The sequence below is a fragment of the Thunnus albacares genome, chromosome 10 (genome assembly GCF_914725855.1).
Source record: "Thunnus albacares chromosome 10, fThuAlb1.1, whole genome shotgun sequence".
Lineage (NCBI taxonomy): Eukaryota > Metazoa > Chordata > Actinopteri > Scombriformes > Scombridae > Thunnus > Thunnus albacares.
The window spans coordinates 13,937,264-13,952,546 of record NC_058115.1 but is presented as its reverse complement, the minus strand read 5'-3'; the positions used below and the strand labels follow the sequence as shown (position 1 = coordinate 13,952,546).

Below are 15,283 nucleotides of genomic sequence, written 5' to 3'. Positions count from 1 at the left end.
ATCTGCCGTGTCCTGCTGCAGAGCGCTGGAGTAGAAGCAGGGAAGAGTCTGCTGATAGTAACAACATCCACTGTGCACGACCGCGAGGAGACGATTTGGGCAGTAACAAGCTCGTCTGCAGACATCGCAGCCTCTTGTCCCTTTGCTTTCCCGTCTACTAGCTGGAGGAGACGCCACAGCACGTCAACTGGTCAAGCTGAGTTTATTCATTTGTTGTCCTCACTGTGTCCGGTTTAGTACAGTCTTCAAATTAAATATTTGGGGTCAAGGGGGGAGTTAGTGCATTCTGAATGAGTTGCCTGCCGCATACATCCTGAGGGAAGTGACAACATTGACGCTTTTATGACTCTCTTTCCAATGGGTCATTTTTCAGCTACTTAGCTTCAGTGGGGGGAAAGTGCCTGACAGAATCATTAAGTGAGTCATCAACACATTAAAGGCTTTTAATGGAGCTGGCTAACTTACTCCCTGTTTTTAAACACGCAGCTTTTTTGTTCCCCCCGTAACGGCCATAATGAAAGGATATTACGACCAATTTAAACTTGGCGTAACATCACTATTGCAGCGGGACTCTGCAAGGGTAAGTGTTGGTAATTAAGCAAATGGCAAACCAACCAAAGGAAAAAAAACAAAAAAACTCTTTCATTATTTTAAATCTGATTGATTCATTTGGCTAAAAATGCATTAGTGGAAGGAAAGGAAAACTGACATTAATTATAAATTTACACAATTAATGACACACAACCATTTTTAGAATATTTAACTATAATGTATAAAATATAGGCACTTTATGTGATTAACACCTTTCTTTACTTTCACAAATACAGTAATCGTGTCTTTTACAGCTCATGTTCTGCCACTGACATTGTTTTATCTACAAACGAGACCCGGTCTCTGCGGAATAAACACTGAGCAGTGAAACCAGCATGCATGTAAGAAAGCTGCAGGATTAAGTGTTGTTCTTGTGCTGTAATTATGCTGCTGACCATATTAATCTGTTACTCTGTGTGTCCACTCAGCATAACTAATGACATTGTTCTGGACAACCTGCATTCTTGTCTTAAGCTTTTTGGAAAAGCTCAGCAGAACAAACAGAGCGGGAAAAATCAAAGCAGCACCGGATGAACAAAGAGACAAAATAATTCTTATATTTAAATGTAAAAAAAAGAAGAAGAATAAACTAAATGTGTCTGTATAAAAATGTGACAGATTGAGTAATAGCCAAGAAGTGACAGTGAATATCAAACTCTAACATTTCAGATTAGAGCTGAAACACTTAGTTGGTTAATCAATTTGTTAGTTAATAATCATTTATCAGGCAAAATTGCTGCTGGTTCCAGCTTTTCTAATGTGAGAATTTGCTGCTTTTCTATATTTAACATCACTGTAAACTGAACATCTTTAAGTTTTTGTTCTGTTTGTTGGACAAAACAAGTAATTTGAAGGTGGCTCTGATGAATTGTGATGGACATTTTTCAGTATTTTTGGACATTTTATACACCAATTATCAGTTGTAGCCTTATTCAGATACTATAATCATTATCATTCCCTGTAATTATCAGTTATTGAAAAGACAAACATATCAACAAAAAGTTAAAAACTCCCAAAAATCTGGCATCAACCTTCACCTGGATTATAAACGTTAAAACCTTGAAAAAGCCCCTAGAAAAAGAGGAGGCCTTCTTTGCTTTCCTTGACTTCCCTAGATTCACCAAAAAAGGCTGTGTTGTCATGGCAACACTGAGTAAAAATAACACAAGCTTATTTTCCACAAGCTGAAAATAAAATGGAACAGGATCAGTTTGGACAAACAAGATCAAAATGGTTGCTAATTCACAGACACAAGAAGCCGCGTCTCTCTCTCGCACAGACGTGCGAGTAAGGCTGCGGCCTGCGCTGCGTTCCCGCTGGTCATCGGCTCCCGTTATCTGATGGCCAGATCCTCTTACTCATGTAAAGAAACCAGCGCTTGTCAGGATAATGATCGTAATAAAGGGAACGCTCACGCCCCACTAATTCCTCCATCCCAGAAGCCACCACAGCTGGTTTGTTTAAATCTTTTAATTCACAGCCAGCTAATTAACATTCAGAGAACAGTATTATAGTACAGGCAGTGCCTCTTAACAACCACCAACCTCAGGTATTTTACATGTAATTAACGAGCAGGATGAAGAAAAGACGAGGAGGGAAAATACTCATTTACCTCCCTCCTTATTCCAGCCTCGGAGCGAATATTGTAGCTCTACTCAACATATGGATGGCATGCAGGAGATGTTAATATGCAGCACTGATGCATTGCTGAGACAACAGACTCGACTTGTATTTAATCAGCTGCACTGGCTGTGTGCAGAACACTTTTTAATGCACCATAACCAGGGTTCGGTTCCTGGATCTGTGATTTCAGCAAAAACAAACAGCATTATGCAAATGCAATTTCAGCTGCTAAGTGAGGGAGATGAGTGATGAGCGAGATGCCAGAGCAAGAACAGACAGACAGAGAGGAACACGGAGAGATAAACTGGGGATGGTGGGAAAGGGGGGGGGTGGGAGGGGGGGGTCTCTCGGCCATGATATCATATCTGTGCCATATTTTGCACTAACCCCAGTGAGTCAACATAGCCCACCCAGCAAGGATGTGTGGTCACACCTCGTACTCGGAGGACACTTCCCTCTCAAAATAGCACATTTGTAATGTCATGCAGGCGAGGCTGCTACCACGGTGCTGACTGACCTGCAGATTTTTATTGCCTGACAACATGGCTGACCTTTGAGCCTCAACGGGCCATCGCTGTGGATCACACAAGAATGCACCAAAAAAAAAAAAAAAAAAAAAGACTCGTACATATGCAAACCTGCCTCCAAAACTACTAAATCCCACTCAAACAGGCATCATGCCCTTCATGTCAGCACGCTCCCCACACAAGAAGAAACATGCCACAATGGCTTCAATCAGCCCCGACCAAAATGCAGAGTTCATTCTCCACCAGAGGCGTTTTTATCTTTAATTAGAGGAGCGAGCAGCTGTTTACAACCCAAACCCCGCTCACCGCCATGATGGCAGGCCTGCACACAAACACTGATTTCAAATCCTTTCGCTCCTGACAGCAGATTCCTCCATTTTCCTTCAGGTTCACGTAGCGTAGAGGCAAAATCAAGCGTATCTGGTGTGGATTAGGTTGGTGTGATCATGTAGAAAAGGCTGTAAAAATTAGTCTTATTGATAGATTATCAATTATTTGACAACAATTTAGATGATTTAAGTCATTTTTAAGCATAAATTCACTGATTTTCACTGAGTCTTTTATGAGATTACAACATACAAGATATTTAGGCACCTTTTGAGCATGTAATGGACTTTTTTACCAAAAACGTTCAATGAGAAAATAATCTGTACATTAGTTGGTGATGAAAATAATCATAGTTGTAGCCTTTCATTAGAGAGTCATAAAATTAGTTGTGGAGTCTAGTTTTGTTTTTAATCCCTCAAACCTGAGTGAAGCACCAGTAAGCCAGTCTTTACTGTGCAGCAAACTCACAGATTATCTTAAATTGTATCAAGAGATTCTAAAGATCCCAAACATGTCAGTCTTAATTTTTGCAGAGAATGATGCACAAGATATCTACAAAATTTCCATTTGATGTAACTCTGCAGCCGTAAGAAACACGGAGCCTTGGAGTTTGAGTATTTCACTCAGTTTGAACATCATATCGCTTCAGGGAAGAGTTATATCTGTGATAGTGTAAGATTGTGTGGAATAAGATGATTTTTCCAGCCTTAAAGCTACATAAGTGGAAAAAGAATCTGTGTGTTGAGGGGGGTTAATGAAGCGTTTGGCTCTAGATCTCATGGAGAGCTCTGCAGTAACTTTTTCCTCGGCTGCCACCAGGATGTAGACATCATTAGAGGAGACGGTGAAACTGATAACAGCAACCTTCACCTCTCTCCCACCCTGTTCTTCACTGCCTTCGTCGGTTTCATCCTTTCCTCTCCTCTCCTCTCCTCTCCTCTCCGTGTTGTTTTCCCTCTCAGCACTTTAATCTTAAAAGCGGCTGCCCCTGATGAGGAAGATCAAAGCGGCCCCGCGCTGAGCACAGGTCACCAACTCCATCCTCGTGATCATGGTGCACGGTGATATTATTGATTTCTCTGAGATCAATCTTGTCAGCTGCTGTTATCCTCTATTGTACCAAAGAGAGCTGGACATGAAGGAAGAAGAAGAAGGAGGAGGAGGAGGAGATTCCGACCGGTTATGTAAGTCACGGGGAGGATTTTTCACAAGGTAGCGACAATGTATGGAACGCAAGTCCAACAAGATCTTGGAGTTGTGTGTTTTTTTCGGGTTTTTTTATAACTTTTCATCAAAATTCGTCCGTCGTGTCAGAGGGTGTGCGGATCTAGAGGGGGGGGGGAGCTTTTCCGAGAAATGAGCGAGATGAATGCTCTCTCATAGCTACAGGGAGTTGCATGACGTCAGACGCCATTCACTGTTTGTGCACACTTTTGTGTTTTGTTACACACACACACACACACACACACACACACACACACACACACACACACACACACACACACAGGGATGTATGAAGCAGTGTTTTTTTCCATATGAATGCTTGCATAGATGCCTAGTTCTTAAGTAAGATAACCCTTTGGAGCAAGGCAGAGGTGGATTACATGGCTGCTGAGCCCAGAGTCACAGCCAGGGATCCAGTCAAAGTGGTGGGAGGGAAGGATGGAGGAGGGAGAGAGAGAGAGAGGTGAAAGCGAGTGAGGGGTTTCTATTTCAAATCTCCCCGGACCCCCAAGGCACTTCCGTTCTGGCTGCATCCTCCACCAAAATAAATCATTTTCATCAAAGGAGACGCTCTGACCATTCAGTGCTTTTTTTTTTTTCCTCGTGCAAAGCAAACTCTCATAAGCTGCTGTGTTTATCTGCTAAACACTCATCAGTACAGTTTAAAAAACAGCCAGTAAGACATCCAGTTTTGACAGGATGATGAATCAAAATCCATTAGACAAAATAAAACACATTCTGAAGACATTCGCTTTAAAAGAAAAAAAAAATAAAGGGCTCAATTAATAATAGAAAACACGTCCTCTTCCATTCCGAGTGGCAAACTTGTTTTTCATGCCATTATATAACATCTCTATTATGTTGGTCCATGGAGAGGCTGCTTTGTAAATGATCTTTCCTCACACTCTCAATTCTCTGCAAAGACTGTCCTTAATATTTTTTCTGAATGCTTCAAAAATCCCACGAGCAAAAAAAAAAAAGCTTCTCTGATAACCAGTAATTCTACAGTAGAAGTAGAGTGTCTTTAATGCAGTGAAGCTACAGCTAATGCACCACTGAAGCAGTTAAAATTGCCGTCAGTTTCATGTGGGCTGCGGTCTATCTGTCTGTCTATCTGTCTGTCACACGGATCAATAGGTGGTGCTCTTGCATGGGCTGCTGAACTTTTCCCCCTGTCCTCTCCAAGTCGCACATGACGCTCATCTTGTGCACCAGAGCTCGCTTTTAACATCCGAGCTGTTTTATTTATTTATTTATTTAATTATAATTGTAATTGTTGCAATGCCGCTGTGTGACCAGACATGTATTATTAACAAATTGCTTACGTCATCTTACAAGTAGGGCGAAGATCATTTACGTAGAGACGGTGATGATGTGATTGGTAGCCGAATTTTAAAAAAAAAAAAAAAAAAAAAAAAAGGCGAAAAAACACCAAATGATGCCAGTTTTGGAGAGAAGAGGGTGTTTTTATTCATTTAACTGCATGGAGAGGAGAGAGGAGGAAGGAGAAGGAGGAGGAGGGGGGGGGGGGGGGTGCGTGTCAACAAAATTACACCACCGAGGCTTGACAACGTGAAGCAGTCAGGAGCACACACACACACACACACACACACACACACGCACACGCACGCAACGCAACGCACGCAGCTCTCCGCGCGCGCAGCCAGGGCTGTGCGTCCGAGTGCGCCAGTGAGTGTGTGTTTTGAATTCAAATGCAGCAACACACCAGAGCTGCAAATGCGGGACTGAGAGGAGGATGGCGATGATGTGTTTGGGAGAGGAAGCCTCCCAATTTTTTTTTTCTCTTTCACCCGAGTAAAATATATTCACAAGATGTCTCACAACCGGCTCGGGTTAGCCCGGCACAACACACACACACACACACACTCTCACACACACACACACACACTGACCCGTGATAAGTAGCCCACTTCAGAGGAATTCCAGCCGTGCCAGGCACAAATTGGCCACATTATAAAGCGGAGGGGGGATAATAATTATGAAGATGCACCTACCATATTGACTTCAGACACCATGTCTATGCTGGCTATGTCTATATTCATTCCCACCGCCACCGGTGCACCTGCGGAAGAAAAGGATGCATTAACACAAGAGATCTGAATAATTCTCTCTTCATATAAATTTAACAAATTCGTGACGCGCGCACAGGTTCTTCTCTGCTCCCCTCCACCTACAGGAGACATGAGCACCATCAGCCTGAGAAAAAAAAATCTTCATGTTTAACAACGCAGATGAGCGTAAAATGCCGCTCATTTCGTCTTTTTTAGTGGAATAATCAAACATTGATGAGCGGGATCGATCAAGTTAAAAAGCCTTGTCTTAATCTCCTCATCAAATGAAATATGCACATCATTTCTCACAGCCTAATTGGAAAGGCCTATTTGGTCTGTGAAGGGATGATTATGTAAATTAAAGCAGATTTTGCGATTCATTAAACATGTATTGCACGTCACCGAGGGTGTGAAAACATGACATTCCGTTTTTCAATTTGCTTTTTTTACCTCCGAAATCTGGCCTCAACCGAATGTCGTATCCTTTCATCAGTCTGTCCACTGTTTCTTTTACCAGAGGCATATTGCTTGGATCTTTGATATCCTTGACGCTGGGGAGAAAAAAAGGTGGTGTAATGCAGAAATAAGCTTATTAATATCACACGGCAGGCACGCTTCAACACGGCTACATGGCAAGACAAGAGGACGCAGACATGCAAAAATCGGTTTACCTTTGAGCCCAGACAAAAGTCACGAGTAAGGAAAAAGTCAAAATCCCAAAGTGATTTTTCCTGATCCTCCCCATCGCAACAGTGTTTGAGGCGGTTTCGGGATGCGAGTGAGGAGAGCGCACATCCAACTTACTCCAGACAGTGCAGAGGAGCCAATGAGGGGCGCATGCGTGCAGCCTGCCCAAGATCAAAGAGTGGAGACTGATGATGGTGGATGAGCAGTTTCCATTGCAGAGAAAAATATTAAAGGGACAAGTGGATGTGCGTAATGAAGAAACAAGCATTTATGCCAGGAGTGAAATGAACAACAACATTGTTAATTGTAGGCTCGTTTTATTCCTCATGTTCATTACATGGCAGATAAGTTTGTCTATAATCTGACAAGGTCAAACAACAGGATGCACTGTAGGGTTAAAAATGGTCAGACTGACAAGTTAACAGCAAGTTTATTCCTTCAGTTTTCATGGTAGCTACTAGACATGTTAACATGGTTAAAAAACAGAATAATCCATCACAGGTATGTGCATGATATACAAACATCTGTCCCAAACAACCATGCACCATCCATACAAAAATAGAAAATTAATGTCATGAACACCCATGGGTATTATCCTGCTCTTCCCTGCAATGTTTTCAGAGGACCTGCAGTAGATCTGAAAGTGCAAAAGGGAGCACCGGAGTGCCAGAGCAGAGAGGTGGGATGGAAAACACAATCCCCACAATTCATTTTCTCAGGTTTGAGTACATTTTTGAAGCCGCAAGGAGGGATGCGAGCCTCCTCTAAATTGCCTTTGATCTTGTTGTAGTGGGAGCTATGCTTCTGTAGAGGGCAGGCTTCTGAAAGCATTGGTTCACTGTTGCATCACCACCAGTTACAGCCATCATAGATTATATCATCCACTTCTTTTTGATGTGTTTCTTGGTTTGTGTGTGTGTGTGTGTCTCAAGTGTGTGTCTGAGCGTCATTGTGTACTGTATGTGTGTGGCGTCTGTCTCGGTCCGGGCCAAGAGAAGTTGTTGTGTACGTGGCGGGGTTTAAAGTGATTGAGGCCCCGTGAAGGGCAGCTCTTCAGCTACTGATCAGAACACAAGTGGGCAGTGGTCACAGCCTGTGAAATGAATAGATGTGCGGCAGGAGAATAAATGAGTTTCTGATTCATTTCCTCTGTCAGATGAGAGCAGAGCAAATGCTGAGAGCTTGTTCACAGAGAGAGAGAGAGAGAGATGGGTGGAGGTGGGGGGTGGGGGGGTGAGGGGGGGCGAGGTGAGGCTGAATGGATGCTGAAGGTCTCTCTCCGGCTGCACGTGCCCTTTTCCAGGTCCTCTTGGTTTTTAAGAGGCTGTATCTACGTCCCTGCAAGACCAGAATACAGCAAAAATGTGAGAGGAGCATACCGAAACCTTTCCACAGCCTGAGACGCTCTATCTGCAGTGTATGTGCACAGCCGAAACTGTTACTGTGCTCCCTGTCCTCTCAGTGCCTTCTTCAAAAGTACCAAGCGAGGGACATGGTGAAAATATGTAAAGGGAATAGATGTGATGCAGCTGTTCTCATGCTCTCCATCTTGTCTCTCTTGTTATTCTGCAGAAGGTTATAAACAAAACAACCATAAAAATTCTCTGACAGGAACATGAGAAGCATGATGAGCAGATTTGCACTCCCCAGTGTTACATAACACATCTCTCTCTCCCCCTCGTCTCTCTCTCTCTTTTCTCTCTGTCTTTTTGCACTGTATCTCTCTCTTTCTTTCTTGGACATGGAGCTTTGTGTTCTATAAGTGGCTCACTTATAAGCGGGAAAGTGAATAGTCACTTTTTCATGTGGTTAATGTACAAAGTAAGCGCTGGTTTATTTCGCCTGTGAGTCCCACTCCCCACGGAGAAACAGTGTTGTCATTAAAGTGGCTGGGGTTTTGCCAGCCCTCAGGTAAACCTTATATAAAAGCAGAAAGCTTGATGCATATTTTTTCTCCTCAAATTAACTGAGTGCCTGGCCCTTTTTCTATTGTAAATCTATGATGATGAGGATGATAAAAGCCACAGTGCTGGCGTCAATGCAGCAACAACGCCACCTAACATCATTCGCCTCTTTTTTTTTTTTTTTCGCCTACAACTCCTGGGGCTGTTTCAGCATTAGAAATTATTGATGTCTTTACTGCTTAGATAAAAGTCTTTGACAAAAATTGTGGGTAGTTATTGTTCCACTGAAGCTATCAGATTAAAGCTATTTTAGATACAAATGTGCATAAACATCTTTTTTCTTCTTTTTACCTTATTTGTACAAGAATGCTGGAAACTCTCCAAGTATGTTGCTGCTATGTTTTACTATTTTGCATGAAAGGTTTTTTGGATCTGCTGCTTTGTCACATGTGACTGAAAAAGTGAAAGGTTAAACTCCAAAAGGGACACTTACTTGTAAGATGTACATGTACGTTTATGTCAGTGCCTCCAAACGTATATTTTTCAATGACATTTCTCAAATTTTTCAATGTATTGTTAAGTAGTGGATAGTTTATCACCTCAAACTTCTTAATATTATCTATCACAACCCAAAAAGGTTTGGAGTAACTTGATTTCATGATCTCCAACACTTACAGTGCAAGAACAATTTAAGGATGAGCTTGGTGATATTCTATATTTCTGTCAACAAATTCCATGAAAAGAACAAATCCAACAATGAGTTAGCCCATTGTCTATGCTCTCTGAGTGTCCTACCTTGTCTGTGGTTCTTACTGAAGACATAAATCTTCAAAAACAGGTCTCAAATACATGGTATCATTTTTTAAAAGGCTAAATAATTTCCTAAAACAGCTGGGCATTGTGGTTTTTAGCAAGCATTACTCAAACAGGACTAAACAGTGTCTTGGTTGGGGATTATTTTCAGTCTCAGTGTGCTACAGTAGGAAGTTATGATGGTGTATGTCAATCGAATTAAAAGAAATTACAATGCACATGTTCATCATAAGGAACATGTCACCTGGTACATTATATACATCATTGATGTGTGTTTAGCAACAATAGAGCTCTATGGCACAGAGGAATAAGCTTTATCAGGCTTTGATACACAAACAGCACTTGTTAGTTGGATTAATTCATTGTTGGTTTTGGTCTTTTCATGGGATTTGTTAAATGTCTGGACTCTGTTGTGCCTTAACTTATAGATGTACCACCAAGATAGATGTAGATGTACAATGATAATTGAATGTGGCAAGTGTACCTGGCCTTCTCCATGGTGTCCTTGCCCAGGTAGATGTACCAGTAGACAAGGTTGAAGAGGGCGAAGCCCAGGGGGAAGAGGATGCGGGCGTACGCGTCGATGGGGCTGGTGCCGGCCAGTTGCGGGATCTGGGGAAAAGCTGAGCCCTGCTGGAGGAAAATCGGCAGCGGCGGACCCTCCCCTGCCTCACTGCGACACACCGAGTGGTTTCTCCTCCTCGGGCCTTCCTGAGGGCTGCTGTCCATCTGGTGGGAAGGGGTGGAGGGTGGTGTGATTTGAAGGAATAGCAGAAACAGGTGAGATCTGATAAGTTTGTGTTGATCAGAGAGAGAAAAATAGTGAAAAGTATGGAATGAAATAATAAAATTAGGTGACTATTGAGCCAGCGATTGCATGTATGGTGATTTTAACATGCTGGTGTCATGTATACTAGGCTGTAAGTAATGTTTGTACCCATGAGCGCTTTCTCTCAATGACATGCCAACATCCCTATAGAACGCAGCAGGTAGTTTGCTGTGGATGCCCATAGGATGGTGAGGAGATTATGCAGAGAAGAGTGCTGGAGTTGTTCTCTGTTCTCACACTGAGGCTATTTTTAAAGCATCTAACCATGAGCCCTACACGTGAGACAGATCCCAGGAGGACGCTGTGGTGGCTTACTGTATTAGCATAAAGCATATAGCCAGAGATGAGAGCACTACAACGGCACATATTACTATTTAATGTGTAGTGTGCCCTGAATGGGAAGAATGGAAGAGGCAGGGTGACTACTTGGAAATGCATAGGAAAAGACCTCCTATCTGAGGCAGGATTTCTCTCTCTAAATCTGAGTGTGAAGCTGTTGGCTCTTTGTTCATCATTAACATCACTGCATCAAACTCTGCAACACTGAGGAGACTCTGTATCTCCATTCACCATCAACATCGGCTATGTAAATGTATCTGAGATGCCATAGGATATAAATCAAACCCCTTCTTCAAGTGATAGCAAAAGCTTATGTTGCTGAATAGGTCGCTATCATACATGCTCTCAATTAATTAACCTGGAAGTTAACAAATTGCACCAATTATTCTATAGTTAGTCCTTTTAGCAGCATATCTTGCTGTATATATGTATATTTATCCCTGTTCATACCCTGGAAACCAGTGAAATAGTGGGTTTTTTTCTGTTTTCTGAAGACTTTCTATCATTGCAGCACAGTCCAGTAAGAAAAATAGAAAAATGAAGAATAGAAAAAAACATGTGAACTGTTCAGATACGAAACCAAATTCAAAGCTTTATTTTTTACATTTTTACCCTTGAATATACAGTATCTTGGTCTTGCTTTTTATGTAAAAAATAATAGGCCTATTCATTAGATTCCTTACACTTCTACTCTTACAGTTTTCATGTACTACTTTTCTACAATTTGCTATTGTTTTATATAATGAATGACTTGAACACAAAAGGTCAAAGTTTTTGTATGTGCAAACCTAAATGATAAAACTTTATACTTGTGATTCTGATTCTACAAGAAATTATGTAAAATGGGGCAAGGGGCATTGAATGAAAACTACAGTGTGCTCTCAGGTTATCTGTTGCACTTATTTAAGTGATGACAATGTGATTCATTGTGAATTTATCTTACATTATCGACATAAAGTCAGCTGCTTACCGAAACTGTGTCTTCATCGTCGCTGCCAGAAGCCAACATTTCAAGCCTGTCTTGTCTGGCTTTCAGTTTCTTCAGACGGTTGGCCTGCAGTGTGGCAAAGTAGTTCACCGCTGCAAATTCGACAAGAGCCGACGCCACAAAGGCAAAACACACTGCAATGAACCAATCCATGGCTGTGGCATAGGCCACTTTAGGAAGTGACTGCCGGGCGCTAATGCTCAAGGTGGTCATGGTCAGTACTGTGGTGATGCCTGGAGGAAGACATTAGGCTACTTATAAAACACACATGTACATGGATATACACACACATATCACAGATGTATTATATCAAGCATGATTAGTACATATTAATTAGTGGGGAGAGGGGATATACCAGCAACTGTGCGAGCAGGGACAGACTCCTTGTTGATCCAGAAAGAGACTTGTGACAGAACGACAACCATGATAAGGGGAATGTATGTCTGTATGAGGTAGTATCCCAGCTTCCTCTGGAGGTGGAAATGGACCACCTGCACAGAGTAGTGACCTGCAAGATAAACAGCACGTGTGAAGAGAGCAACCCCGAGGGACAGAGCAGGGTAACGCAGAACGTATGCCCTTGCCTGCCCTTGAAACAGAGGAGCTGCTGAGGAACACATACTGTAGATGTATTGCTGCTGTTAGAACTGGAATAGCCCACAATCTGTAAGATAGCACAGGAGAGACAAGAGGGGAAGAGGAGAGGAAGGAAGAGAGCAGGACAAGAGGGAAAGAGGAGGAAGCACAGCAGACATTTGGAAGTGGGATAAAGTCAAGAGGAGGAGGAGGAAGGAGCGAGTGAGGAGGGGGCAGGAGGAGAGCATGCAGTGTCACTATGCGTAACACTGCCCTGCTCTGTCTAAACACATGCATGCAGGCATTCACAGACCAAAAAACATGCTGCATCATGCACACATACATATAGAGGTTCTCTTTCTCTCTTTTTCTGTTTGCTAAATGGGTATCATCGCTACGTTTTGGAGCCTGCCTCATCCATTTCCTCTCTATTCCAGGAATCAGCTGGGTTCACAGCAGGGGGGCACTTCTCCTTCTTCTGGGTAAAAGAGAAGATGCACACACATACACACACACTCACACACTACTCCATCCTTCCTCTCTGTTGGTGCATTCACTGGGCTTTAAACCCTATAGTTCTTTTTTAAGGCACACCGTACGCATTAGGGCCTGACCACTTAAGCATCTTAGATGGCTGCTCAAGGAAGTCTTTGCTTTTATGTCGGCTCTACTGTGGGGGAGTAATGGACACTAGTGCAGAGTTTAAAGAGACTAATTTCTAAATCTACACTCAGATTCATCGGCTCATGACAAAATTTTGTAATAACATTTTTAAGTGCAGGTATGACTGCATGATGTATGTCGTGTTTGCTTTGACTGGGATGACTGACTGTATAGCGTTACCTGTGTTTGCTTTGAAAATCTCACTGGACAAAGTTTGTCCCACCAGATCATACTGCAGAAGACTCATGGACTCCTTGGGACAGTCGACAGATGCTGTTAACCCCTTCCTCCAGGTGAACATAATTTCACTGTTGGTGTATGCATCTGAAAATGCAAAGGCATTTAAGAAAATCCCCCTCAAGTCACATTTATGAATCTGGACATTCCTTCCTTCCCTCTGTTTGTGATACAAATCTGATGTACTCACAGCTTCCAAACCTGAGAGGGCAGGAGTGACCGTCCATGGGGAAGTCCATTAGCCTCATCGGACACTCTGCACTAATTGTCAGTCTGACAGTGAGAGGACAAACAGAGATCAGTCCACAATTTGTGTCCACAAAAAGAAAGCCTCATAAAAATAACAAGAAATATAGAATGTAAGATCACCTCATAGTGTAGAGGACAGTCCCATTCTGCATGATGCGGAAAAGCTTGTTGGGTGTAGTCATGTTATGGGAAATTGACTTCTTGGAGTTTCGGAAGAAAGTGTCTGGCGTCCAGATCTTGTCTACCATGCGGTTGTTCAGCCGTAGGATTTCAGTGGGACCTTCAAATTTCAGCCGCTCATCAACCCACATCTGACGGAAGAACATGTCCATGGTGTACTCCTGATATGTGAACAGAACATGTTAGTAAACGGTAATAGACCTTAAGTTCTACAAACCTACAACGCAAAGTTCTCACTGTCAATGCAGATCTTTGCCCACTCACGCAGTCACCTTCATTCACCAGCATGCATAATGCTGGAGAGCCATTTCAACTTTCTGCTGCCAATCCACTGCAGTGGAAGGTGAGGAGAGATGATGAGCCAATGATGGATGCCACTCATCCCAGATAATCATTAATCAATCCATTCAGCCATTCGCTCTGTCTGACATGTTGTCATATTGATTTAGAGACCATCAATAATGGAGTTATAGGGCTGGTCAAACAGATTAAAGCTCATTAGATGGTCTCATGGCAGATTGCCCACAAGGCAGGCATTCAGTAGTCACTGAAGCACTGTTATCTCCCACAGTCAGCACATACACATTTACTTGGGGAAGTAGCATCTTACCATCTCAACATCTGAAACAGGTCCAAAACTGGTGACAAAGATATCTGTTTTCACCTCTGTAACACCACCTGCAAGAGTAATTAACAATGCACACAATAACAAAAGTTGCACAAAATAGTCTGCCACAAAGCACTTAATTTATCTTAAATATGTACGGCTTTGGGAGCAAGGCTTTAGGGTATGAAGTCTGAATTACCTCCAGATCCAGGTCGCAGTCTGTTGTCATAACCATCCAAAAGTCGGTCCAAAATGCGAGTGATGTTGTCTGAGTAAACCTTCTCATTTCCAAACACATTACCTAAACTGCAAGAGGAAAAAAAAGATTTTTAACTCTTCAGCTAATTGTGTGTTTTGACCTATGTTTGAGCAGAGGGAGAAGACTTACCTTATCCAATAGATAAACGTAAGTAAACAACACAGCGACAGGATGGCCATCTTTGGCAGCAACTATCACCAAATTTCCAGTCAACTCTCTGAGCAACTCATACTTCATAAAACAGCATGTGAGAGGAGGTAAAAACAAGTAGCGCAAAGGTCTTTCTTAGTGTCGTTAAAGTGACTGGCAGGTATGCATGAGAGCACAAGAGCACCAAGGCAGGAGCAGTAATCTAATTAACAGATTAGTAAATCCACTCCATTTTTAGACAAACAGTGTATTCTTTAGGTTTCTGTTTTAAGCAAATGTATGTATGTAATTAAAACACAAATAAAAAATGAAATCAATGCAACACAACAAATTACAACAATGATAAAATGTCAGAGAGAAAAGTCTGTCGTGTGTCATGACAATTTAGTTTTATTTGTAGTTCGTTTAACCAGACGCCGGATGGCGCTGCTAGCAACA

The 15,283-nt window shown here is 42.3% G+C and overlaps 2 protein-coding genes across 5 annotated transcripts in view; both read right to left on the bottom strand.

Annotated features, from left to right (window-relative positions):
• gabrb2a (gamma-aminobutyric acid type A receptor subunit beta2a) overlaps positions 1 to 7,229 on the bottom strand; it is a 29,399-nt gene extending 22,170 nt beyond the window's left edge. The window contains exons 1-3 of one of the 2 annotated variants that reach the window (XM_044362935.1): positions 7,036 to 7,229; positions 6,815 to 6,915; positions 6,308 to 6,375 (exon numbers count right to left, since the gene is read on the bottom strand). In XM_044362935.1, coding sequence (XP_044218870.1) covers positions 6,308 to 6,375; positions 6,815 to 6,915; positions 7,036 to 7,109 — 243 coding nt within the window. In that variant the 5' untranslated portion in view covers positions 7,110 to 7,229. The remainder of the gene's footprint in view (positions 1 to 6,307; positions 6,376 to 6,814; positions 6,916 to 7,035) is intronic. The other variant, XM_044362934.1, reaches the window with a different exon arrangement.
• A 122-nt stretch (positions 7,230 to 7,351) lies between these two features.
• Positions 7,352 to 15,201, bottom strand: gabra6a (gamma-aminobutyric acid type A receptor subunit alpha6a). Of its 3 annotated transcripts, XM_044362936.1 has the most exons (10): positions 14,825 to 15,201; positions 14,636 to 14,742; positions 14,440 to 14,507; positions 13,770 to 13,990; positions 13,591 to 13,673; positions 13,344 to 13,487; positions 12,280 to 12,432; positions 11,907 to 12,157; positions 10,253 to 10,497; positions 7,352 to 8,389 (listed from the first exon to the last, which is right to left on the bottom strand). In XM_044362936.1, the coding sequence occupies exons 1-10, from the start codon at positions 14,872 to 14,874 to the stop codon at positions 8,368 to 8,370; spliced, it is 1,344 nt and encodes a 447-aa protein (XP_044218871.1). In that variant the 5' UTR covers positions 14,875 to 15,201; the 3' UTR covers positions 7,352 to 8,367. The 3 variants fall into 3 exon arrangements, with proteins under 3 accessions (XP_044218871.1, XP_044218874.1, XP_044218872.1); XM_044362939.1 differs by lacking the exon at positions 14,825 to 15,201 and having other exon boundaries at positions 14,102 to 14,507; positions 14,636 to 14,665; XM_044362937.1 differs by lacking the exon at positions 7,352 to 8,389 and having other exon boundaries at positions 10,331 to 10,555.
• Between the last annotated feature and the right edge of the window lie 82 nt (positions 15,202 to 15,283).